Source organism: Thunnus albacares, chromosome 16, assembly GCF_914725855.1.
Source record: "Thunnus albacares chromosome 16, fThuAlb1.1, whole genome shotgun sequence".
NCBI classification, from domain to species: Eukaryota; Metazoa; Chordata; class Actinopteri; order Scombriformes; family Scombridae; genus Thunnus; species Thunnus albacares.
The window spans coordinates 1,871,999-1,898,056 of NC_058121.1; the positions used below are offsets into that span (position 1 = coordinate 1,871,999).

At 40.9% G+C, this 26,058-nt stretch overlaps 1 protein-coding gene across 1 annotated transcript; it reads left to right on the forward strand.

Annotated features, from left to right (window-relative positions):
* The first annotated feature begins 1,485 nt into the window (after positions 1 to 1,485).
* On the forward strand, positions 1,486 to 25,065 carry znf292b (zinc finger protein 292b). Its single transcript, XM_044376803.1, has 8 exons — positions 1,486 to 1,711; positions 11,448 to 11,602; positions 12,777 to 12,855; positions 13,234 to 13,369; positions 13,603 to 13,805; positions 15,012 to 15,148; positions 17,143 to 17,284; positions 17,816 to 25,065. Exons 1-8 carry the CDS (start codon positions 1,547 to 1,549, stop codon positions 24,641 to 24,643), a joined length of 7,845 nt encoding a protein of 2,614 aa, XP_044232738.1. The 5' UTR covers positions 1,486 to 1,546; the 3' UTR covers positions 24,644 to 25,065.
* Positions 25,066 to 26,058: the final 993 nt, after the last annotated feature.

A 26,058-nucleotide genomic window follows, 5' to 3' on the forward strand; every position in this document is an offset into this window, starting at 1 on the left:
TGAATAAACTACCTTATGAAGGAGGTCCCCACACCGGGTCTCAAACTGGAGTCTCTCAGATCATAGACGACTGTGTTGACTACTGAGCTAAAACTTTACTCATCGCCTCATTGCAGACAGACCTCTACCTATTTATACACCCATAACACAGAGACAGCACAGCATGTAACGTGTAGTGAAGATTCCAAGGGTGATTATTGCTTTGCACTTTTTATTTATTGCCTATTTTTTTCAACCTAACTTTGTGGAAAGGAGAAAGGGAACAACAGGTTATGGAGAGTCCATTGGGAGCACTTCACATGTGTCAGTAGCTCAGCTTTATCTCTGGGGAACACCCCCAACTCCAGGAGTGATGTCCAAACAAGAAAATGTGCGTCATGTAGCAGATGGATGTGACTTCCCTTGTTGCAGAGGACAGAGACTGAGATAGCAATGTAACTGACTTGCGTGCTGATATTTAACATGTTTTTTTTTTCTTCCCGAAAACAATTTTTTAAAAAATTTTTGTATGAAGCAAATATTGTTGAAGGTTGTTTACATGACTTCGGTCACGCGTCACCGTTCGGTTGCCATGACTTGACACACTGATACAGTTTAACATGCTGACTGATGCTGCTTTGCTTTGAAACATTCTTAAAAAAGCTGATGGAACAAGAACAATTTGTGTATGAAATGCAACACAAAGTATGAAATATATATAAAAATATGTATATGGAAAAAAAACATTAGTGTTGATTTTTCTTGATGGTAACTTCACATTGATCAGGAGTACAGCAAAGAAGAACTGGAATCAGTTAGAGTATGAAAACATTGTTTCTGTTTAAAAGAGGAACTCAGCACAGCAGAGTGGTGAGTATAACATGACTGTTGCTGTACTGGTGGAATTAGTGCTGAATTTACCATGTGAGCTGTTGTAGGCTACAGGCCACCATCCTCACCTGGCTTTTATAAGCCACCTGCCTTTATTTGTTTGTGCTGGCTACGCCCCCAGCTATGATTTAAGACTTGGCCATTATTTGAATAACAGTATTTTGGTTATAATTGTAACCATTATTCAATATTATAATCAATTTTAAGTCCACACAGAAAACCATTGCACCCTAGTGGCCTGGAGGACAATGTGATTTGACCTGATTCTAGGAAGTCTGATTTTTTTCAGTGACATTGCACAAAACTTGTTTGAATCTATGCTGCAGTCTTGTCTTCTCCTTAAGACTTATTCTCCAAAAGAGACAGACACTTAAAATGACACTCCAAATGAATCACATGACACTAGATATTAGAGAAATGTTGCAGAGGAGTTCAGGTGATGTAGGTACAGGGTTTTTTTTCAGTTTTTTAGAAAACACAGGAATTGATAGGAGAATTTAATATAATAGTATAGTAACCGTTCTGATCCACACTCCAATCCAGAAGGTGGCGATAATGCAGTTAAAAGCCAACCATCAACAAACAACAAAAGAATACGGAGAAGAACACCGCCGGGCGCTGCGCCGCTGCGTACGTAGCTACGCTGTAGTGCTACGCGCTGGAGCTGGGTGTGAAGATGGCGGACGAGGAGGCCGAACAGGACCGTAGTCCTGAGAACGGTATGAGTGAAACGATACGGGAACTGAGACGACGGTTGCAAGAACTGCAAGAAATCGTGGTTCGAGAAAGCGGAGACTCTGCAGCCCAGTCATCCTCTGAGTACTGCCAAGAGTTCTGCAGGGTGAGTTATTGTTCTGCACATAGTTAGCCAACAAGCTAGCCAGCTAGCATTCAGATAACGGTAACGTTACGTCCCGGATAATCCAGGGAAACGCTTGATTTCAAAGACGAAGTATGCTTAAACGGGTGTGTAATTTGTTGTCAGTGTGTTGCCCAGTAGCCGTAACAGAATGGGAATACGTGCCGTGGTTAAAATTCGGCCAACGGCTGGATTAATTTAGACCCATATAAATAAAACTCCGACTGACCATTGACATGGCTAGCTCAGTTAGCAGCTAGCAAAAGCTAGCTGGTAGCTATGTCTGTAGGGGGTAAGTTAGTTCACCTAAATGTTACTGACATTAAAATATGCCTAAGATATCTGCCTAGTTATCATTGGTAGACCGGTCCCAAAAGACCAGTATCAGCCTGGTTTATGATTCGTAAAGAGTGGTGGAAATTCCCAGTTATATGTTAGCACATCAGTCACCTAGCTCTACCTACAGTTAGCTAAATGTTAGTTTTTAGCCTTGTATGTTTGGCTGCATGCGCGTGCACGTGATAATAATTACACTGATTGTCTGTGCTGGTGACGTTAATTATTAATTAGCTCCCAGGCTAGGAAAACAAGTCGGTTCAGCTTTTTACCGGTTGTGTTGTGGCCAGTGCACTGCAACAACGTAAGTAACCATTTAAATAAGGTAGGCTGTGAGTAATATTATCACGCTAGTTGATAATAATGAAAAGATTTGTAAGGTGTTCCCGCGGTGAATTTCGTGTGTGTACGTGCAGACTGGAACGCACGCTTTTGCAGAGCAGGCACGTCGTTTTGCACCATAGTAGCATACTAAAACAAAGCATAAATGTCAGGTCCCTGCCTTGGGTATTGTTCGTTGCTTGTAATGTTGCCATCTTCACGATTCAGTGGCTAAAGATCGATATGTGTCGAGCGTGTTGTGTGAACGTATGTGTGCAAGGAGGGTGGATCTGCTCCAAGCAGCGGTGTATAGTTGAGGGAAATGTGTCCACTGTGTCCAGAAGCAGGCAACTAATCAAAAGACAGTGCTTTGACAACAGGGCTGGGGGTCATGTAGAGGGCTTAAGAGACCTTATGGATGTAACTAATAGTGACGTATTCCCAAAGCATCTTTTTGTTTATTGGGGTTGGTCTTGGTGAATAAATTCTTTTAGAAAAAAAAGAAAAAAACTGTACACCTGCTGGGTAAAGGAACTGTTCTGAGTAAGGGAGGAGGAGTAAAGGAGTTAAATGGTCACTGAGGTGATCATTTTTGTAGTACAACCTCCTGATTTGCAGTTGTTTGGAAATAGAGACTGATACATTATTATGTGTTCAGCTCTCTGGCTGATGTAACCTGACATAATTTGTTTGAAGTCATAACAATGACTAACTAATAAATAACCAAACAATAATATTTCCTGCAGAAATTTACTTGTGCTATCAGGTTTCTTTTAAAGGATAGGTTCACAATTTTCCAAGTCTATCTTAAAACATATTTTTAAAAAATTGGCAGTGTTTTGTGCTTGCTGTAATCATTCCTCCTGTCCATACTGGCTGTGAGAAGATCTCTTGCAACTTCTCCTCCAGTGTAAGAGATGGAGGTTGGCATTTGAATTCTCATCAATTAGTGATGCTTCCTCTTATCTATACACATTTTTCTTATAAATGCTGATTAAGAGAAATGCTATACACAGCCTCTACCCACTTACAGTACAGTCAAGCATGTTTGCAGAGAAGCTGCCCTCTACCAAGCTCCTGTAACAGCCTACATGAGTCTTGTTTTACCTGTGGGATTCACGTTGTTGTTCATCATCTGTAATGTTAAAACATCAGAGTTCTACACAGAGAAATAAAAAAAGTGCATATCTTGGTATTAGTTCAGTTACTGATCTTTAAAAAGTCTTAAAAATTCTAATACAAGATTTTCAGAATTGAAGGTCATAAAATGTCTTAAAAGGTCGTATTTCTAATAATGGTGGGTGTTAAATTTTGAGGTGATGCCTAGTTGCTGGAGAAATATCTCCCCACAGGATTCAATCATTTAAATATGGTTTGGTCTTTGGTCGCGACTCACTCCGGCGCAGCTCTTTCTTTTCTTTTTCTGGTAATGTTTTGATTGGTCTTCTACAGGCTATCTGCTCTCATGAAGGTAACAGAGTTAAACAAGTACACAAAACAGTACAGATGATGCTCAGCTACAGACAGTCGGCCAAGGGGGTTCAGAGGAGACACAAAGCCCTCTGTTATTTCTGAAAGTTGATAGAATCTGGATAATGTTTGTAGTGCCGAGGCGCAACAGCCAACATGCCACATGAAGGAGAGGAGCAGACTTTTAATTTGGTGGTTGCGTTTACAGATTGAATGGACTGTTAAAGTGGGTGAAATGCAGATATACTGTAACAGGTATGTGTCTTAGGGGGGAGAATTAACTACAGCTAACTCTGTGGGTGCAAAAACGACCTGAACAGCCTTATTGTTTTAACAGTGTTGTCAAAATGAACAGTTCCAAGTAAGTTGTAACTCAAACATACATTTTTAAAAAATTAAAATGTTATATTTTCTTTGTCAAGGTCTTAAAGAGGTCTTAAATAGCATTAAAGTTGATTTCTAAAAGTGCAAAGCAACCCTGAAATCCTAGCGCACCACAGAGCATCTCTCTGGACTGGCTGCTGACAGCGCTGTCAGCTGAATAGTCGATAAGTGGAGGTTGTTATAGCATCTGGCTCGTAGTAGTTCAGCCGACCTCCCTGCCTTCTCACCAGAGCTGAGTGTCAGAGTCGGAGCAGGAAACGGAGTTGCTATGTGTCGCTCTGTCCTCTGCTTCCATTGTCCCCCTCTGTTTCCACTACAGTTAAGGTCATCTAGAGACAAGACTCTGTAAAAGGTTACAGCCTGTCATGCTGTTACCTGTATTACACTGGGATGTAACTGTCTGATCTCTTATACCCCATTCAGAGCTATACAGTTACATGGGTCCAACCTGCATCAGGATTTATGTGAATGGGTCATTGTCTCAGCTGACCTTCCTTCACAACTCTTCCCCCCCAACCAGGGTTGTACACGGTTTAGAGACTGATGACCTGGCAGTGTTTCCCACAGGTTGAGAATTGACTTGTGGTGGGTGTTGCGGTGTGTGACAGGCGGGTTCAGTAGCCTAATAAACGAGTCAAACAAAGGTATATGAATAACTCGATGTATTGCTATCTGAAGTTATCTAATTTTGTTTCCCAACAGCCCACTGTTATAAGAGTTTGCATCCTACCTGTGGTGCTCTTTGGCTCTCTTCATCTTCGTGACGCTTAAGGCTGGGAATCTTTGGGAATTTCACAATACGATTCCGATTCAGAATTGATTCTCAATTCAAAACCAATTCTCGATTGAATGAATAGAAAAGGGGGCACTATTGTCAGTCTCTTGCTCCAGTATACTGGGTGCCAAACCATTCACTGGTGTACTTAGTCCACTGAAATACAATATGAAACATAACTGGCAGATAAGATAAATGGTCCACATTCATTCATTCATTCATTAGAAAGCATCTTACAGTCTCCTGCTTGTATGAGAATAACAAAATGAGGGGAGATGGAGCCGGGCGTGGACTTAACATTAAGGGAGATCGGCAGCTGTCTGGGGCCCCCAGCTAAAAGGTGTAGTTGGGGGCCCCAGATAGAGATTTATTATGATGTTTAGATATGAAAAACATTGAGTTATGTTACTATTTTAACTCATTGTACCCCAAAATTACTTGCAGAAGTCCCCCAAAGCACTTAAAAAATATGCAACTGTATACCTCTACTCCAATATAACAAATAAAATATGATGTAGCCTATTATTATTCATTAAACTATCCAGCATTATGGAAGAATTAAAATCAACCAGAATCCACCTTAAACACAAGTTAAGTACATGTAAGTACTTTTTGCAAATAATACCTCTGTTTCACTTTGAAGTAAAAATTTGAATGTTGACTTTTACTGTGTGGTATTGATAGTTTTGAGTACTTCTTCTACCACAACCAATATCAATAATCAACAGTTAGAGAGAAGGTGAAAATAAATCAAGACAGAGTTTGCCTGTTGCCCCCAAATCACTGAATCAGCCCGTGTGGAGTGCTCTGCTCTGCTGTGTTATTAACCTCATGTGTGCAGCAGTGGAGAGCAGCCTCTCTGCTGCACCGTTAGCTCCAGGGATAGACTTCACTGTACAAATAGCTAAGCGGTTGAAACAAACTGAACACCTGGTTATTTTCTTGGTTTAAGTTGTTTAATGCTGCAGTGTGTGTTGGGTCTTGTTTGTTGCTGCTGGAGTTCACTGCTCAGCTAACGTTAGTCTGTGAGCGACGGTGTAGAAAGTTCACAATATACTTCACGTTGTTGTCACAAAGCTAATTATGTAGTCATTAAATCAAATGCTTGCATTTTATTAAATACAGTAATCCACACACGTGAGTGCCACGCTTCTCACGGAGACCCCCCATGTTTGTTTTTTTAAGCTCCCAGTCTATTTCTGTTGCATTAATGTAGCATAATCTGCACACAGATGTTTAAATTACACAAATATCCTGCTGTTTATGTTTTGAACTTATTAACAGTATCTACGTTGACGGCTCAAGGCTCCCAGTCTGTCTGTGAGCTGCCTGTTTCACTACAGGCAGATTCCCCTCGCTGGTTGCAGTGGGCAGGGAAATAAAATCAATCGGTCAGTAAATACAAACACTGTCGATTTCTTCCTGTGGAGCCGTCCATGAAAACTATTTTGGTTCAGTAAACTTCTGCAGTCAGTCAGCCTGATGAAGGCAGTTTGTCGGGCCTCTGTTGACAGTCGGTGCTTACGCATCGCTCATGTCTCACTTACTGTGTGGCTTCCCAGTGAGAGTGAGTTTTGGCTTTTAGGGAGGGGTGAGAGTGCGCTGCTGTAAAGGAAAGGGATGCGCTGTGTTTATAACACAAGACAGAACAAGTATCATTGCAAAACTGAATGCAGCACAATAATCGTTTTGTCTCCATTATCTTGTTTTCATAATCATTGGAAAATCGTAATTGAAATAAAATTTGATTAAGTTGCGTTTCGCCTTTTTCGTTCCATCAACACCATGTTATCAGCTAACATTTAGAAAATCGATTTCTGACATTTGTGAATCAATTCAGAAATGTAGGAGATAAGAATCAAGATGCTTATGTGGGCTGAATGTCCGCTGATCTGTGTGCATTTTGAATACCTGGGCTGGTCTTAATCTACCTGGATGGGTCGCCCAAGTAGAGCCCATGTATGGGAAACACTGCCTGCTGACGCAACCAGGAAAGGAGGAAATTGATTCAGTACTGACGTTTAAAGGTCATTGACCCGACTCACCAAAAAGAGAGAGAGAGAAATAGAGAGTGCGCACATGTTGGAAATTAAGGGACGGAGCCCAACTGAAACTAAACTTTATCTTTTTTTATCAGTGAACTGTTTGGATCTACACCGCAGACTGGAGCAGGGTTCAAAATGAACTTTTTTGTCCACTGACCAAATGGTTAGTGATTGTGCAAATTTTACCACCCACTCAATAGATAACCATTGTTTTTTTTATGCTAGTGAGTGAAGCAAATCTACCAGCCACTTGCATATTTTACCAGCATTTGGCTGGTGCTTATTCTGTGCCCTGGACTGGCGTCTGCTAACAGTCAGAAGCAGGGTAACAGCTGCCTCATATGAATGAGTCTAGTGCGGGTCCAACACATGTACTTTCATGTCATTTCAAGTCATTTCATGACAAGGTATTACCAGCACAACTACAACAAAGTAGCCTAACTGCAGAATCATTTCCAGTGATAATTAACCCTTAGCAGTAGAGTGAAATTTTTGTGACTTATGTTGCAAGTCATGTTCAACCTCTACCCGATTTTGATAAATAGCAATATGTTTTGTAAAAAAACATCCACAAACAGTTGTGTAATAGCTGTGTGAGTTATTGTGGAACATAGTAGATGGTAGTAGCTGTGGGAGATTGTGGTGGGCATTTTTCACATTTATCAATTGAAGATGAACAGTCTAATCAAGACAGTAACAAAAAAAGGGTCAGGGTTACATGGGAATGTCAAATCAGTCAATCATTAAAAATAGTTACATCCAACCTCATTGAAAATGTATCCTGATACTAGGCTGGGTATCAGTTCAGATTTCCTGATTTGATTCTGATTCACAAGTTCCTGATGCAATTTGATATCATTTGATCAGGGATATTTCAGTCACAATACCAATTAGCTTGGATATGAAAGAGATTGTCAGAGAACTAATGCTGTACATTTTACAGGGAACCCTCTACCTGGTGCTTTATTAAAAAATATTGTATTAATGTTTACATTAAGAATTGACCCCAAAGCAGTTACATTGATGTAGCCTAGTTTTTATTTAACAGGATTACACTACAGCGAACCACGCTAAACTAAAGGCATAGCTTTCTCCTAATCAGGAGATGTTTTTTCCAACCCCAGCTAAGAGTTTGACATTGACAGTGGAGCTCCACTCTTTGTTTGGTCTGGTAGCATCAAGGAGGATCAGATGCCTGAATGTGCAGAACTAATTATCACATTCAGGGTTTTCCCTGACACAACGTCAAAATCCTTCCATGCTGAGTTTTCCTTTAATTCTTACAGACTTTTTTTACTTGATGTCTATATTTTATTATTAGGGCTTCCATGTGCCAACAGTTGTTCAAGAAAAAGAAAAGAATTGCATTAGGGCTGTAACTATTACTGAAGGGATTGAAATAATATAAATCTATGATTCAAATCATAGAGCTACTATACTGAGGATAAGTGCACAGATAGTACAGTAACTTGTACCTAGTGCTTATGCTGTCTTCTGACACAAGTTGAAAGTAAAGAGACAGGGCAGTAAAAAGCCAGCATTTATTATTTTGGGAGCATTTCAGGTTTAAAAAGTCATGTAAACAAACGTATACCTTGTAGATATAATTTAAAAGAAATAAAGGTTTGTTAACCCATTGGGAAAAAAAATGTCAATGGCTTTCTATTGTGTTTTTCACTACTATACAACAATCTAGGACTGGTAAGTCAGACCAAAGAATCATGAAGCGTAGCGTGGCACATCCTAGCATACTCATCATTTAATAAGGTGACCATCCAAACAGCAGCCACACACTTTTTGGACATTTGACCTGTGGAAAAGATTTTATTTCATAAATTCAGATATTAGCAAAGCTTGTCACCAATTCACCAGGAGTAGGCCACTTCTGCTATAAGCAGCTGTGGGAAAATGGAGAAGCTCAAATTCTTCTAACCTGTGTCGACCACAAACGGACTAGTATATTTTCTCGGTTCCTGCCTGCATACTAAAATCCCACAAGGTCCCATTAAGATCATGTTCTATTGTGACAGTTTAACCCATGAGGGGAAGAAATATATTTTTTTGTTTTAATTAATGCATTTCAGTGTTTCCTCTAGGTTGACTGCTTTGGAGCAGCGGGGTTAGCCCGTTGATATTAATGATCATCTGAAATTTTAGCAGCGGTGCTCATAATTTTGCAGCGGCGGTGCACTGCTGCTGAATGAATGTAGGGGAAACACTGCATTTACATGATATGAGCTTAGTTTGTTTTATAGGATGAATGTATTTGCATAGAACGCATCCTCAACATCTTAATAATTACATTACATTTCAAAGTCATACAAAACCTATATGAAGTACAAAGTCAAAGTGCCTTTCAAAGGCCTCTCTGTAATAAAGTAAAGTTCAGTTGGCAAATTTCAGGTTTACCAGTAACTTCTTATCAACTGAGGCAGTAATGTACTTCCACTCAATGGTTCCATTCAGTTTTCATCATTGCTATATTCTAAAGAAGTATAATCTGTTCAGCTGGGAAAACCTCATAAAATAGAAAAATGTCAGCCTGGTTTATAAGATTATGCATGGTTTAGCTCCTCCTCCTCTGTCTGGCTTCATCAACTTCAAATCTACTGCAACCAGAGCTACTAGAGGTGCAGCTAAAGGGGACTGCACAATCCCACTCAGAAAAACTGCATTTAACCAGGCTGTCTTTTCCTTCAGAGCATCATATCAACGGACTTCAGTACCACAATCAATTAGAGCCCCGTCCTATTATTCATATTAGTGTAATCTTAGAAAACCAACAATGTCAACACTGACGCTGTTTTTATCCACCTTTAACATGACTCTACTTCTACTGCGCCTCTATCATCTGTATTGTATAATTACTTATTAACTGCATTGTATATGCTTTTTATCACAATGTAGTATGTGCTTAAGTATTGTTCATATGGTAGTATTTTAATTATTCTAGGATGTCTAACAACATCAGGCAAAGGGACTGCAGATGAAAACCAGCCTTTTGGCTAACTCGGGTACATTAACGTTTGCTTGAATGGTGATTAATGTTGATTGTTCCTTTTCAAATCAAATAAATTGAAACTTGTAACGGTTGACTTTGACATGTAATGGGTGTTTGTTCTAATTTGTTTAGTCTTTTTTTTTTTGTCCTTGAGTGTTTAAGAGGCAGTAGAGTTAATACCCAGGGGGACATGGCGTGGGTGGATCATGAGCGTGTAGGCTTAGGTTGAGACATCTGAGAAGCAGAGAGCTTGCTCTGTAAACAGAGCAGTATTTGCACTTGGCTCAGTTCCCTTCCCCTCAGGCCGCTCTCTTCTGCAGGTATTCAGCTTGATAAGCCTGCATTTCTCTTCCTGACCAAGGTCAGCATGAACACTCATAATGTCTACAATGTTACCAGCAGGAAAATTGAGTAGGTGTTGCACTTTCTTTGCAGAATAAATCAATTTGAAGGGATGTTAATACCACTTTGTCTAAAATTTAGTATTTTATTCTAACATGGTAAACATATCTGTAAGTGCTGCAGAATTTTCTTTACTTAAGGAACCAGGGATGGGTTGGTGGGGAAGGCTTTTCTCACCCTGATCTTACTCATTTACTTTTTTTTTTTTTTTACATTATATGCAGAGTGTGTTAAATCAAACCTATATTTGGAACTTGGGTTTTGACTTCATGGTGTTATCCATAATTTCTACTGGTTTTGGTAATATTTCATTAACCTGAGGCATAGACTCAGTAATACAAGAGATTCCATTGGGGCAAGTTGTCAGACAACACAGTTAAATAACTAGTAAGTGTGACAGGTCAAAGTTGAACCAGAGTATAGTTATGTCAGATCTAATAGATGTTTACAATGAACAGTTTGGGTAATGATGGATTAAACTATGAAAAGAAGGCTGTATGTCTTAAAAAAAAACAGTCTTGTAACACATGATTACCTTGGTTGTTTATAGGTAAAATTCTAAAATACACTTGAGCAGTACTCTCCCAGGGGGAAAAAAATACTTGCATTGTCATTATATATACAAATGGTGACATAGCTAGAATGGGTATAGCAAGGGTTAAATTAAATAAAAAACCTGACTGTAAATGCACTTATAATTGCCAATACAACCAAAGAAAATGTGTCTTTATCGGCTAGCAACATAAGTGTTTGCAGTTTGTTTTTGAGCTGCATTTCTCAGAGGTGGTTTGTCAGTCAAACAGTGCAGGCAGTCCTGTCTGGTATCTTCTGTTTCATTCTCTGTCAGCGACTCTCATGCTCTCTCTCCTGCTAAATACTGATCCTCTGATGTTCTTTTCAAACTGCTGGTAAACGTTTCAGTGCAAACATGGTGACTTTGGATTGCTGCATTGTGAGTGAACGACTGTCGTTACCTTTCTGTAGACGCTGCTGGAGTACGCAGGCCGTTGGAGGATAGAGGAAGAGCCTTTGCCACTGGTGGAAGTGTACATAGTCGCCCTGCTGAGTTATGCCCAGGCCTCTCCCTACCTCTCCCTGCAGTGTGAAAATGTTCCCCTTGTGGTCGAGAGGCTCTCGCTGTAAGTACCGTTCAGATATGATCAACCACAGATAAGCTATAGGGTTGGCCCTAGGGCTGGGCGATATGGCCAAAAACATTATCACGATAAAGATGTTCATATCCGTTACTGTTGGTAATTATCACAATAAATGTCATCATCATTATCAAACTGATTTTTGCTCCTGAGTGAAAGTTGAAGTGGAAGTTTTAAACTATTTCATATGGTCAGAACATGACAAACACTTGCCAAACAGCAGAACAATTTCCCACATCTGAGGTAGAACATTCAAAACAATTATGATAAAACCTTATTTCAACATCAAAATATGCATGAGAACAATTAAAATCCTTTTTCCTTAACAAAATAAATGTTAATAGAAGAATTAAATGCTTCAGTGTGATACAGCACACATGGAAGATGGCTCAAACTGCAAAGTTAGTTTCATGTCCAGTAACGTATGATAAGTGTAGACACTACAATTTACTGATGTTCCCTAAACGCCTCATATGCAGGCTACCTCTAGTTTTTGCTGCTCTCAACCCAGTTCAATTTATCTCTATTCTTCATTACAGTTGCTAATTACCCACTGTACATTTAAACTTTCACTAGTTCTCCTCAAGCACTCATAGCTCTCTCCTTCTTTTAGTGACTTTCTCACTAATCCCACAGTTGTTTACAAGCTATTCAGATCTGCTAGTTACTTTAGCTTAGCAGCTAGCGATGGATTCCCTTTCTCCTCCATGCTCTCCTGCTCTCTTTTGCTCTGTGTGTCTTATGTTTAGCTATTCCTCTGCCTCCTTTAGTGATGATGGTACATGTAATAAATATAGTGTATTTGCCATGATGAAGGCAAGGTTCAGTGAATTAGAAGTGCGACTCCGCAGCATGGAAACCCAGTCATTAGAAGCTGTAATTAGCCAGCCCCCAGTAGCCAGGGCAAGCTGACCCAGCCTCTGAGTTTAATTATATCAAACATTTATCAAACATTGGTTATATTTCTATCGAGGAAAATTATATCAAGATAAATATGGTTATCGTTTTATCACCCAGCCCTAGTTTACCCCCATAATCACTATGCTGAGCGCAACCCAAAAAGTGAAATGAATGCTTTTATGTAAAGTGTATTAAAGTCTGGAGACTTGTGTTTAAATCCAGGCAAAGATCTGTATCATGTTTGTTGTTTGTGGTGCAGGAGTTTTGTGGAGCTTTTGCTCTCACTGAAAGAGGACGTTCCAGATGGCTTATGGGAAGAGTTCAAGTCTTCTGTCCAGGTAAAGCAAATGATTCTCATTTTAAGGGAGAATGTGAATTTATATTAAAAATGTGTATATATATATACGGTACAGTCTGAAAGCAATTGACAGAATAAAATCGCATTCTCTCAAAAAAGTTAATACATCAAAATATCTCTGCTGTCAAAATGCCCCTCTTCATGTGCATGACCGTTTTGTTAGATCTTGTGATTCAAGTAAGAAAAAACTTCAAACTAAAGTTACTTTATCATTTGCACAGTCACTGTTTTTATAAACTTGATTTTTATTTGCAATTCAAAGCCACTGAAAGTTTTGCTGAAATAGACTCAAACTTCAGATAGTCTCATTTCTTCTGGATCGTGTCTTTCAGTGACATGGTCTTTGTGTTCTGTCCAGTTTGCCCACAGTAAGCTGCAGGAGAACGGGATCACTCAGCTGTCTCTGCTGTCTGCTTTGGGCCATTATGACGGTGTTTGGACCAACAGGGTATTACAAGGCCTTCTGTCCAATGAGAACCTACAGACGGAACAGGGTGAGTCTGATATCTTGTTGATCATCAAGTTGTGACTCATATTCATTATAATTGTCAATCACAAGAGAACGCTCCAAGGAACATAAGTTCTGTTTTTGAAGGAGCTGTAAGATTATTTTATCAAGTCACACAAATGCTTCTAGAAAGATGATAGTGTCCAGCATTTCCAGCGTTTGTTTACAGTTGTAGGTGATGATCCGCCGTCGCTGAACAAAATTTCCCCTGGTTTTCAGTTGAAAGGTTCCTGGTGCAGGAGGGACCGATCCTATTGGAGATGAGAGTGAAGCAGCTGATGAAGGAGAACAAACTGGGGATGGCTGCACCACTGGCAAAGACATGCTCCGAGTCTCCTGCCTTCCAAGAGAAGTCACCTTTCAAACAGATGTACCTCGTCTGCCTCTGTGCTACCTCAGAACAGGATCAGCTGATGGAAGAGGTAAGTCTAGCTACATTTTCCACTATAGGAACATAACAAACTTAAACTTAAAGGGCTGCACCATTATTTAATTTTATTTTTTTAGGTTTTTATATCATTATGTAACTTCCAAGTAGTGTGACATATGTATTCAAATCTGAAAATTAAATTTTTGGTCAAAGGAGGCATGTTTTAACATCAAAATGCCATTTTCCCAAGCCTTTCTAAAAACCTTTTCCCACGTGCCCTGACGCAGGTTTCTGCATGATGTCGTTGCTACATATAAACTGATATAAACCCGCTAGCCTGCCTAGCCAGTATCCACACAGACAGACTGAGCACTCACTGTTGTTGCTGCTCTACTAAACATGCTAACAGACACGCAGACCAACAATCACTGTTGCTGCTGCTCAGAGTTTAAAAAAATACACCCTGAGCTCTCCTCCCGCCAATAAACGGCTACAGATCAGAGCAGAATCCGGTGTGACTGGTGTTATTTGTCCCAACGCTCCCGGCACTTGCCCACCAAACAGCGCATAAAAATGATGTCAGTGACATGTATCTAAAATCTTCTGGATTGTCAAACATAGTGGAAAACGAGGTAGAACCTTGAACCTAGATTTTAAAGCTTCTCACACAATGAGATTTGGGGAGCTCCAGGTGACGGCTCATGGAAGAGAACTACTAGTACTAGTAATGTGTACAGTTGGTTTGCATTTGTATGTGATTAAAAACACGAGGAAGAAGAGGTGTTCTGCATTAGCTGACATGCTGCTTCATGTTTAGCTTTCTGTTATACTCTAATTTATCATTTACAAATAACAGCACATATCATGTCAGCTACTGCTCAGCACGTCATGTATGTTCATAATTCAGACTCTGTCCTTATACTCATGTCTGTATTGATTTGTGAATGTCATGAAATGTCCTTCAAGAAGAAAATGGTGTCATTCAGTGTCCTCTTAGGGCCATCTGTGCCATGCCTCCCATTCAGCCTGATGCAGTCTTTGTTTGTTTGTTTGTTTGTTTGAACATTTTCCTGTAATTAGGTCTTCCTCCACAAGATGGCAGACTACTTTCAATAGTTTTTGAAATGAACTCAGCATTGTTGGAGGCATTTAGAACAGTGTCTGCTACTTCTTCATAATATTGGATGATGAATCTCAGCTTGTATATACTGTTGTGCAGTGAAAGTCGCTCATTGTTAAACATGGCATCTACCCACAGCTTTCGAAGGAGGACTGCCGTGATGCTTTAGAGATGATCTGCAATCTGGAGTCAGACGGAGATGAGAAGGCAGCTTTCAGCTTATGCTCAGCCTTCCTGACCCGACAGCTTCTCCAAGGAGACACATACTGTGCTTGGTAAGAAAACACAAGCCATCCCATTAGATTTTCATCTGCAAAGGGTTGAAGGAGGGCAAGATCTGATACCATGGTCATTCACACAGTACACACCTGTCTTAATATGAGATGAATAAGTCAGTTTCTTTATCACACTCACAAATATGTATGCATCAGGGCTGCTCAATTATGGCAAAAATCACAATCATGATTATTTAACATGAATACTCATTGACTTTGGAAGCATCATGCATTTATTTTATTTATTTATTTATTTTAACTTGTCTTTATAGCAGTGGATTTCTTTGAACTTTAAATATAATTCCACTAAAAAACAAAAAAAATAAATGTCATGTACATGCATAACCAGGATTCTAATCAGCTTTTTACAAGTAAGCATGTGAACAATCCCAGACTGCAGACAGAGGAAGCACGGTGCTGAGCGGCTGGATGAAAGGAGGTCCTGTTTACACCTGGCATTAACATGCGTCTCCATATGCGTCCTGAGTGACCATGTGATCGGATCTCACTTCCCCATTCTATATACAAATAAACACGGACATCATTTCAGTTTTCAAAGACCAAATTCGTTCGTTATCCATCCAAAGCTGTGTTCAACTTGTTTGATAACAGGATTAATATTCAGGATATATATAAATTTTCCGTGTCAGGAGAGAGAGAGAGACAGATGCAGTGATCTCCCCACAGCTGCAGCTCTCCATTCAGAGACACTGTGCATATTTACACATAAGACACAGCAGCATAACTTCATTGGTTATTTAAATCTCCTTCACGTTGACAGGGTCAATCAGGATCTAATGTTCATTCATGTTCTGTGTTGTTCTACACATCCAGTAGGTCAGCTGTTGCACAGTCCAGGTTCACACAGTGAAACTGTTTGGAGTAAAGCAGTCGTCCTCCTGATCAATCCTGAGCTCATTATGTCGAGCAGCACAGCAAAACTAAAAGCTGTTCTCATCAGTTTGACAGGACAGAGAAAACTATCCATGTTTCAAACTAGCTTTTGAAATATTTTTTTAGACAGACAAAGCGAAAAATGTATGGTTTCATTTCTATTCTAATTGTCGATTTGAAGAGGTGATCGGATCTCACTTCCCCATTCTATATGCAAATAAACACAGACATCATTTCCGTTTGCAAAGACCAAATTCGTTTGTTATTAACCAGCAGGGGGACCAGACCGAGATCCACTCCGTCCAAAGCTGTTCAACTTGTTTGAAAACAGGATGAACAAATATACAATGCATTGTGTCCCCTCACGAATGCCCATCCTATTGATTCGCTCTAGCACTGCGTCAGAATGATTATTTATAGCTGTTCAACTTGTTTGATAACAGGATAAACAAATTATTTTGTTTTTCATGTGAATTAAAAACATAATCCACCTCCCGTATTTCTCGTTCCCCTAACCGATTTCCCTCTCCAAATCGACAATTAAACAGGGCCGGAGATCATTACAGAGAGTGAAGCTTCCTCGTATCTAAAATAAAAGCATCCAAAGTCTGATTGAAACTAAAACAAAGTAGCCTGCAGATGTCTAAATAAGTCAGTTTCCACTGCTGAACATTTGACTGTTAAATTCAGACACATTCACACTGTGAGGATGACTCCACTCTGTCTGTCTCTCACTGCGCTGTCCAGCTGCTCTGACACGATGCGCTGAATTTATAACACAAGACAAAACCAGAGCATCACTGTGAAACGGAATGCAGCACAATGATCCTTATATCTCAATTAACGTTATCTTGTTTTCATAATCGTTGGAAGCCAAAATGGTAATTGAAAATAGAATTCAATTAATCGCCAACCGTAGTTGATGATTGTAAACACACAGCGTTCAAATTGAATTTAAATTGAGTATCCAGCTCTGGATACAGATCCAACAATATTATTGCACATGGTATGTGTGTGTGTGTGAGATATGTTATTTATAAATGGATCACATTGGCTTGAATAGATAAGTATTGACAATGAATTGCCTTTGTTCAAACCAGGGAGCTCACTCTGTTTTGGAGCAAGCTGCTGAAGCGATTAGAGCCCTCAGAGCAGGCCTTCCTCGACAGATGCCGCCAGATGTCCTTACTTTCTAAAACAGTGTACCACATCCTGTTCCTCATCAAAGTCATCCAGTCAGAGGTCAGTAAACAGTAGCTGTTAGTAGTAAGTGTGGGCCTGCTTAAAACCAGAAGTTGTCATCACTGATTAACCTGTGGCTGTCATGTGTTATTATCACACCTCCTGCATGGTTTTCCAGTACATTTATTTTAGCCTGCGTTTGTCCAAGTTTAAAGCAAGCTTTCAGTTAAATAGTCACTACCTTTGAACTTGAAAGGTGGTTTCAAGGTGGCTGTGGTCGGCCTGGAACATTATCGCCTTTTCATTGTCCATTTTTATAATCAGGAAGTTTCAGGTGCTTCAGTTTTTGCAAAAATAGTGTGGTTAGCTGTTATTTGCATGCTCCCATGTTTGGTTACATTGGAAGTTAGTGACAAACCTAAAAAGCTCAAGGCACAGAAGCATATTTATGAATATTCTGTCAGCAATATGAATATTTGGAACATAGTGAGCCCACAAATGGACACCAGAGACATGGATTGGTCATATATTGGTAATTTTGTGTTCTATGTGTTAAGCAACTTAAATGATTCGTCTTCCTCTTTTTCATAGATGGACAGCGTTGGACTGCCAGTGTGCATCGAAATGTGCATAAGGGCTCTGCGGATGGAAGCAAACGATGGAAATACCAAAGCCACTGTGTGTAAAACAATTTCCTGTTTGCTTCCCACTGACCTGGAAGTCAAGCGAGCCTGCCAGTTGACAGAGTTTCTCCTGGAGCCCACAGTGGATTCATACTACGCCGTGGAAACTCTCTACAATGAACCAGATCAGAAACTGGACGAGGAGAATATGCCCGTTCCCACCTCGCTACACTGCGAGCTCCTGCTGGTTTTTAAAACCCAGTGGCCTTTTGACCCGGAGTTCTGGGACTGGAAAACACTTAAACGTCATTGTCTAGCGCTAATGGGTGAAGAGGCTTCAATAGTGTCATCCATTGACTTGCTGAATGACACCGAGGACCCCGAAGAAGAGGAAGAAATCCTGAGTCAGGGAGGGTTTAAGGACCCAGAACACTTAGTGAGCGGCACCTATGAACTGAAAGAAATAACAGACAAGAGACAGAAAAACAGAGAGATGAAGAAACTGAGAGAAAAAGGTTTCATCTCGGCCAGGTTCAGAAACTGGCAGGCATACATGCAGTACTGTATGCTGTGTGACAAAGAGTTTCTCGGCCACAGGATTGTCCGCCATGCACAGACTCACCTTAGCGGCGGAGTATACAGCTGCCCAATATGTGCTCAAACCTTTACCTCAAAAGACACATTGATTCCCCATGTAAAATCACATGTTAAACAGTCGTGCAAGGAAAGGCTGACTGCAATGAAAACAAACAAGAAGTTGGCGAATCCTAAAACAGCTGCCCCTGTTATTGCAGCCTTAAAGTCCAAGACTGAAAATGAACTTTATGAAAATGGTGATTCCCAAGGGCATAATGGGGGGTTAATTCATAACGCTCAGGCCAGAGTGGATAGGTATAAGGTGGAGAGTATTGAGGACAATGTATGCCCTGTTGGAAAATGCAGAAGGAGCTTCAAATATTTCAAAAATCTAATTGCACATGTTAAAGGTCACGGGGAGAACGAGGAAGCTAAGACTTTCCTCGAAATGCAGAGGAAGAAAGTAGTTTGCCAGTACTGCCGTCGCCACTTTATTAATGTCACCCATCTTAATGATCATTTACAGGTCCACTGTGGTGTGAGGCCTTACATCTGTATACAGTTGAACTGCAAGGCAAGTTTCCTGTCTAACACTGAACTCCTTGTACACAGGAAAACACATCCTGTTTTTAAGGCTAGATGCATGTTTCCAAATTGTGGAAAGATTTTCAATGAGGCCTTCAAACTGTATGACCATGAGGCACACCATTATAAAACGTTCACTTGTAAAGTTGTGGATTGTGGAAAAGTATTCCATACACAACAGCAGCTGGATTTGCACCAGGAGAAGCATGCCACTCAAGAAGAAGAAGAAGAAGAAGAAAGCCCGTCTTCTGAACAGACCTCACAAAATATGAAGCCTGGCCCGTCACTCATTGAACAAATGCTTTCCAGTCCCACCCCCATTAAACAAGAGAATTACCAAGAGAACTGTAAAACTGAGAGTACTGTGAATTCAGATCATGGAAGGCTGCCAGCCTCCGTTGAGAGTTTGTTGAAATCTTCACAATCACCCGTGGAGACCATTGGACAATACAGAGTCAAGCAAGAGCCAGAAAATATACATTTCTTACCTAGTCAGACCCCGAATTCCACTCATTCTGTGATTCAGCCTGTGAATTCCCACCTGTCTGATCCTAACAGACACAGAGATGGTTCACGTGGTCATTCTTTTGATTACATGAGACCAGCCCAACAGAGTCAAGCAGTACCTCCATTTGAGGCTGATTTAGGTAACTTGCCACATACTTGTAATACAAATGTGGTACAAGGACAGCCACAAATGTTCCCTAGTAATGTAAATACTGGACCTATGAGTTACAACTCTGACTGCAACTTAACATTGCCAGAACAGCTAGGGCCAGTGTGTAGTAATAACTTGTTTACAGTGGCGCCGCCCCAGAACACCATAGAACCAGCAATGTCACAACCACTTCCACCAACAGTCATCCCTCAGCCACTAACTGGGAACAGACCAGAGAACGCTGTGTCATCCTCAGCCAGCACAGGTCCCCCTCCAGGCCAGAGAGAGCGATTTCACTGTGCACTCGAAACATGCACAAGGCACTACAGCTCCTACAAAAGTGTTGCCAAGCACATGAAAACAGTTCACCCAGATTTCTATGAGCAGTGGAAACTTGCTCGAACTAAAATCAAGACAAGCTACGCCCCAGCTCCGAACAAACCATCTGTCATAAATCCAAGTTTGGTCACTTCACCTCAGAACCAGCAAGGCAACAGAGCACCAGTTCTTGGAGTTCAAAGGCAGAATGTTATCTATTTTACCGTACCTTCCCATCCCCCATCCGCACACAACCAGAATGCTTCGCTCCTGATGGAAAATGTTTTAAACCCCATTGTTCTCTCTCAGTTAGGAAGCGATACAAATCTAATAACCACACCGTCCCAAGTTGCAGGTAGTCTAAATTGGCACTCAGCCCCTGGAAGTGATCAAATTGAAAACTGTGGCTCTTCCCAAGTCTATCCATCTAACATGCAAGCGTTGCCACAAGTCGAATCTACCAGTGCAGCTCTGCCACTTAGTGTTGCATCATGCTCTATGATGGGATCCACGATGAACAGACCAGCACAGTCTTTACAGTCTTCACTTATGGAAAATAGGTCCCAGTCAGTTTTGACCTCGTACATGGAAAAGGAAGCATTGCAACAAGCGGAAAACCTTCTTCCACCATATACATCACAGATGCAAAGCAGTGCAGTCCCTGGTTCCAGAGCACCAGAAAAAACGTCAATGCAAAAGCATGTACAGTCCAATTTTCCCCCTCGAGACAGTGTGTGCCAAAAAAGCAGTATCAGCCAACCTCAGAATGGCTCAGTCATCACTGAAAACAGTCCTGAAATTCAAAGGCGAACCAGCAGAAACAGAAGAACGAAATGGCCAGCAATTCTTAGGGATGGTAAATTTGTTTGTTGCAGATGTTTTAGACAATTTAATAGTCCCAAATCCCTTGGAGGCCATTTGTCCAAGCGTGCAATCTGCAAACCATATGAAGAGTCTGAACTGAACACAGACCTGCCAACATCATTTCTTGACCTCCTCAATTCAGAGCAAACAGTTGGCAACACTCAGCCACAATTGTCTTACAATTCTGCTGCTGTTTATCAGGAGAAGCCTCACCAGTCAGTATCAAGTGGTTCAATGGCTGCAAAAGAATTCCCCACTCCCAATTATCCACAAGAAAATTTGCCATCATATGGGAATGGTGAGTCAAACGACGACATTCTTAAACAAATCATGGCTGAATCCAATATGTCCGATCTTTTTGTGCACACGCCTGCTCCTCAGCCAATGTTTCAAAACCCTGGTGTTCCCTATGGAGCCGCTGAGCGTTTGCCAGGGAGCTCAGTCATACAGCACACAGAAAACATCCAGCTGAGAGGCGAGATCAAGCGAGAGGACAACTCTTATAGTACGGCCCATTATCCCCAGCCAAGCGTTGACACATTTGGTGCAAGTGAATTTCCTGATCCACTTCTTTCTCAGATCCTTACAGAAAACCCTTCCACTACTGCTCATGGCGGTGTTCCCTCAAACCACGGGACTCCTGGGGAAATCCTCAGCGAAGGGTATCACTCTGAGACACCCATTCAGACACCAAATACAGATTTAAACCCAGTGAAGCAAACCCTGTTGCCCGATAGTCAGCTTAGTCCAGCAACAACAAGTGGAAAGCAAGATGAGACTCAAAGGAAGACCACCGAGCAAGATATTAAAAAGAGACTGAGGGAGCAGATCTTGGCTGGCGACTTTCACCGTAGAAACAGCTTATGTCTTTCAGGCAACACGGACCCTAACGCCAATTCAAACAGTCCAATGTTTTTTGGCACAATGTGCAGCCCTTCCAAAAATTCTGGCCTTGATCAAATGTCTTATCATGCAAAGAGTGACTCGGCTAATCAAGGACAAGAAAACTCTGTAATTATCCCTGGATCTTCTGGTGAAATTGAACAACTACTTAACACACAGAGCTTTACTTGTTTTAGAGAGAACGCCACTCGACAGCAGGAGGTGCTGAGTCCCACAGGCACTGTGGCAAACGATGCAGATCCTGAGCCCACTCAGTTATCAGCCAGCCAGCAACAGTGGATGACAGAAATTCAAAGTGCATTTGAAAGACTCAACTTAGTCAGAGAAATGTCTGGTCAAATTGCACCCTCCATGGATCAAAATGGCAATAGTATGAACAGCCAGACAGGATCAGCAAAGGTTGTTTCGCGTAGCACGACAATGCCCGCCTCTGTCAAACCATTTGCTTGTGAGAACGAGAACTGTACATTTAGCTCCATGGGGAGCGAAGCACTTTGGAAACACCTCTCCAAAACTCACAACTACACACACGAGATGGTAAATGTGGTTAAAAAAAGATATGGCCAATATGCTCCTTTCAAGTGTCAAAAATGTAGTAAAACATTCACGCGCAACTCAAACCTTCGCACTCACTACCAGTCAGCTCACAAACTATCAGCTGCAGAAATCGCAGATCTAGATACGAAGCGCAGGCTGGCCAAAGCTGCGGCATCTGCTGCTCTTCGAAACCCGCCCGTTAGTTTAAGCCAGGCTCCAGAAGCTCATACCACAACAGCTACTCATTCATCAATGGAGAGCAGAACACATCTGCATTCACTCCAAGATGCAGTAAAACATGAGTACCCATCACAGACATTTGTACCTCACACTAACATGGACACGACTAATCAGAAATTTAGAGATGAGAGTCGCTCCACAGTCATTCATCCCTTGCAAACAACTCCTACGCCCAACCAAGTGTCGACCCAACAAGGACAGGCTCAGAACTCCATGTCAGCCTTTCAGTCAGTACAAGCAGGAACAGTAACAGAACAGTGGTCACATGAACAGGAAAGAAACCTGCCCAAGCTTTCCACTCATTACACAAGTGGTCATCATGTTGGAGGCCATTTAGCCAAAGTCCCAGCACCTCTGACCCAGGCTTTCCCCGTCCCCTCCCAGACTAATGGGCCTCAGTCTCCAGACAAACAATCTACTATCAACAGGCAGACTATAGTTAAGACAAAAGAGAAGAAGCCCAACTCAGGTGATGCCATGAGTCCGTACAGACCATATCGCTGTGTTCATCAAGGCTGCGTGGCAGCTTTCACCATCCAGCACAATCTGATCCTCCATTACAGGGCTGTCCACCAGTCTGCTCTGTCAGCATTGGAGGTGAACAAAGAGCAGGACCAGTGCGAGGGACTGGACGAAGTGATGGATCAGGAGGAAGAGGAGCCAGAGGCAGAGTTGCCTCAAATTTCTGAATTCAGATGCCAAGTCAAAGACTGCTCCCGAGTTTTCCAAGAAGTCCCCAACCTTTTGCAGCATTATCTCCAGCTCCATGAATTCAGTCTTGATACGGTTGGCAATCTCTTGTCTGGAATCACACTCGGCAAGTTTGCTTGCAGCCACCAAGAATGCCCAGCAACCTTCACTGCTTTCTGGAAGTATATAGGGCATGTCAAAGAACAGCATAAAGAAATAAAGCTGGGCAAACCCGAACAATTAAACGGCTCATTCAAGTGTGAAATTGAAGGTTGTGACCGTTCATATGCCACAAAGTCAAACCTGCTCAGACATGCGATGAAAAAGCATCAGGAGCTGTACCAGCCCAAACTAAAGAATCAACAGATAAAAGAAGGGATGAAACAGATAAAAGAAGACGGGATGAAACAGAATTCAAAGACTTTGCATTACCAAATTACCAAGACGAGTAATGGGAAGGAAAACATTGAGAGCAATAAAAAGATCCTACAGAAGGGAAGGTACACAAAGAGAGTTAACAAGGCAAAACACAATCACTGGACTAAATATGGAAAACCCTCCTTGAAATCTAAAGTGGAGGCATCTGCCATGTGCACTAAGACTTTTCCTCTACAGTACCCCTGTATGATAAAGGGTTGTGAGTCAGTCATGAAATCCGAGCGAAGCATATTAAAACATTACATGGGACACGGACTCTCAGAAAAGTACCTGGAACAGCAGAGGAGTCACTTCATATTCTGCAAAAAGGTCCCCAGGCAGAAGTGCCGCTCCATCAGGAGCGATGATTCCAAATCAGACAACGCCTCAGACCTGTCAGACAATGAGCTCCCAGCAGCAGACACTGTCGTGGAAGGAGGTGAATATGGATATTCAAAGCCTGTCCTACGCAAAAGGACCACGTCAGGGATACCTGCCGCATTGTTTGACAGCAAACTATTAAATGACGAAAGCTCTGATGGCTCTGTGGTGCTCAAACGCAAACGAGGGCGACCACGAAAACTTATCGAAAAAATAGTAAAACGCAAGAAAATCCCACGTACAACCAAGGTTGATGTAGTTTACAGCAAGGACTATGAATCAGATACTTCCTGCCCTGCAGTGCTGCAGGAGGAAGTGACTAAGCAGAGCGCTCCACTGGCCACTTTTAAACCCATGGGATTTGAAATGTCTTTCCTAAAATTCCTGGAACAGTCAAATAAATCCGAACACCCCTCGACAAGGAAGGTTGACATGTCAGACATGTGGAGAAAAACATCCAGTTTGAACATCAGAGACACATGTGTCAGGTTCAGCAACCGTCAGAATTTGAAATCTCTTACTAAGGTCAAAATAATTATAGACAAGGCCTTTTCAGGTGTCACTGACCTTATGTTGAAACAGCTGCAGGATAAGCAGCCTACAGTGGTATTGGAAAAAAATGACTAACTTGTCTTTTGTTGTTTTTTTTGTAAGCAGAATCTCAGGACTAAAATAAGTCAAATCTGCTGCAGACTGGTGCCCTACAGAAGAAATGTTTTTTCACATCCAGTTATTAAAAAAAACAGGTGTTTTGAAAAATACTGTAATAATATCTGTAAGATTTGTCTTTTTATAGAGAAGTGTATAGCATGTTTTTATTTATGGACTACAGTCACAAATTTAATTGCTGAAAATGAAAATGTGGCATCAGTCTCTGGTGTCTTAATTATCCCTGTGGGACTTGCAGACAAATGGACTTTGAAATGGATTGTGTTGTGTGTAGTTTGTGATTTGAAGATGTTGATTATTGTGCGTTGTGTATATAGTTTGAAATCACCCACTGCCACCAGCAGTCTTACTATTATTGAATAAACAGTTTTTTACAACCACTTTGACTTGTTTTTCGTCATCATTTGCCATTTCTGTTTGATTATAATGCAGTTTAGGAATTCCTTCTATGCTGTAAAGTTTGGAGCTGCTGAATTCACACTGATTTTTTTTTCGTGGAAGTTTTTAAATTATTTGAACAAGCTATATACAAGAAAACAGATTTTTATAAAATGCACATCTGTATTTTGTCAGGAATTTTGAATGTTTTGCATTTTGTCCTCTTTCTAACAGTTCCAGACTTTATATCTGAGCTCCTTTAATCCCAGTGGAGGTAAAATCCCACATCCTTTACATGTTGAACTGCCCTGAAATTAATGTTTAGCATTTTGGAAAATTTGATTGAATTCTATCAAAGAGTGAGAAAATATGTATATGAATCTCACATCTCTATATATAAGTATTGAGCTGGAGTTAACCTAGTTTAACATAAAGACTGTGAGAAGAGGGAAACAGCTGGCCTGTCCCTCCATAGTTCAAAAAGACACGTAGCAACACATCTAAAGCTCAAACAAATGTAAAAAGTAGTAATTGTGGAGGGATAATCAATTTCTCTCTTCTGGAAAAGAAAGCAAACACATTTCTCAAAATGCCAAACTATTCCTCTAACTACGGGGCTAGCATATAGGCCTTGTTGAGCTGAATGTTGCTTTTTGAATGGTGAGACAGTCATAACCTCCTCTGCTCAAAAGGGTCATTTAACAATGTTGCAGCTGTGTCAGTTATTTCTGTATTTAGTGACCTTTACTGTCTGTGTGAATAAGTTCAAGTCCGCTTCTCTAAATGAGCTCTAAGTTGTGGATAAACTGCAGAGTTGATTGACAGAGTAGCTGAGAAACAACAGATTTAGTTTAAATTGTATTTATTAATCATTTACGGTATTATTGCACTTTACATGTTCATAAACACCATCAGTAGTCTAAAATGAAGATGCAGTTCTAAATAGCAACTGCACATATACGTACACATATAAGTTATAGAATGTAAAAATCTAA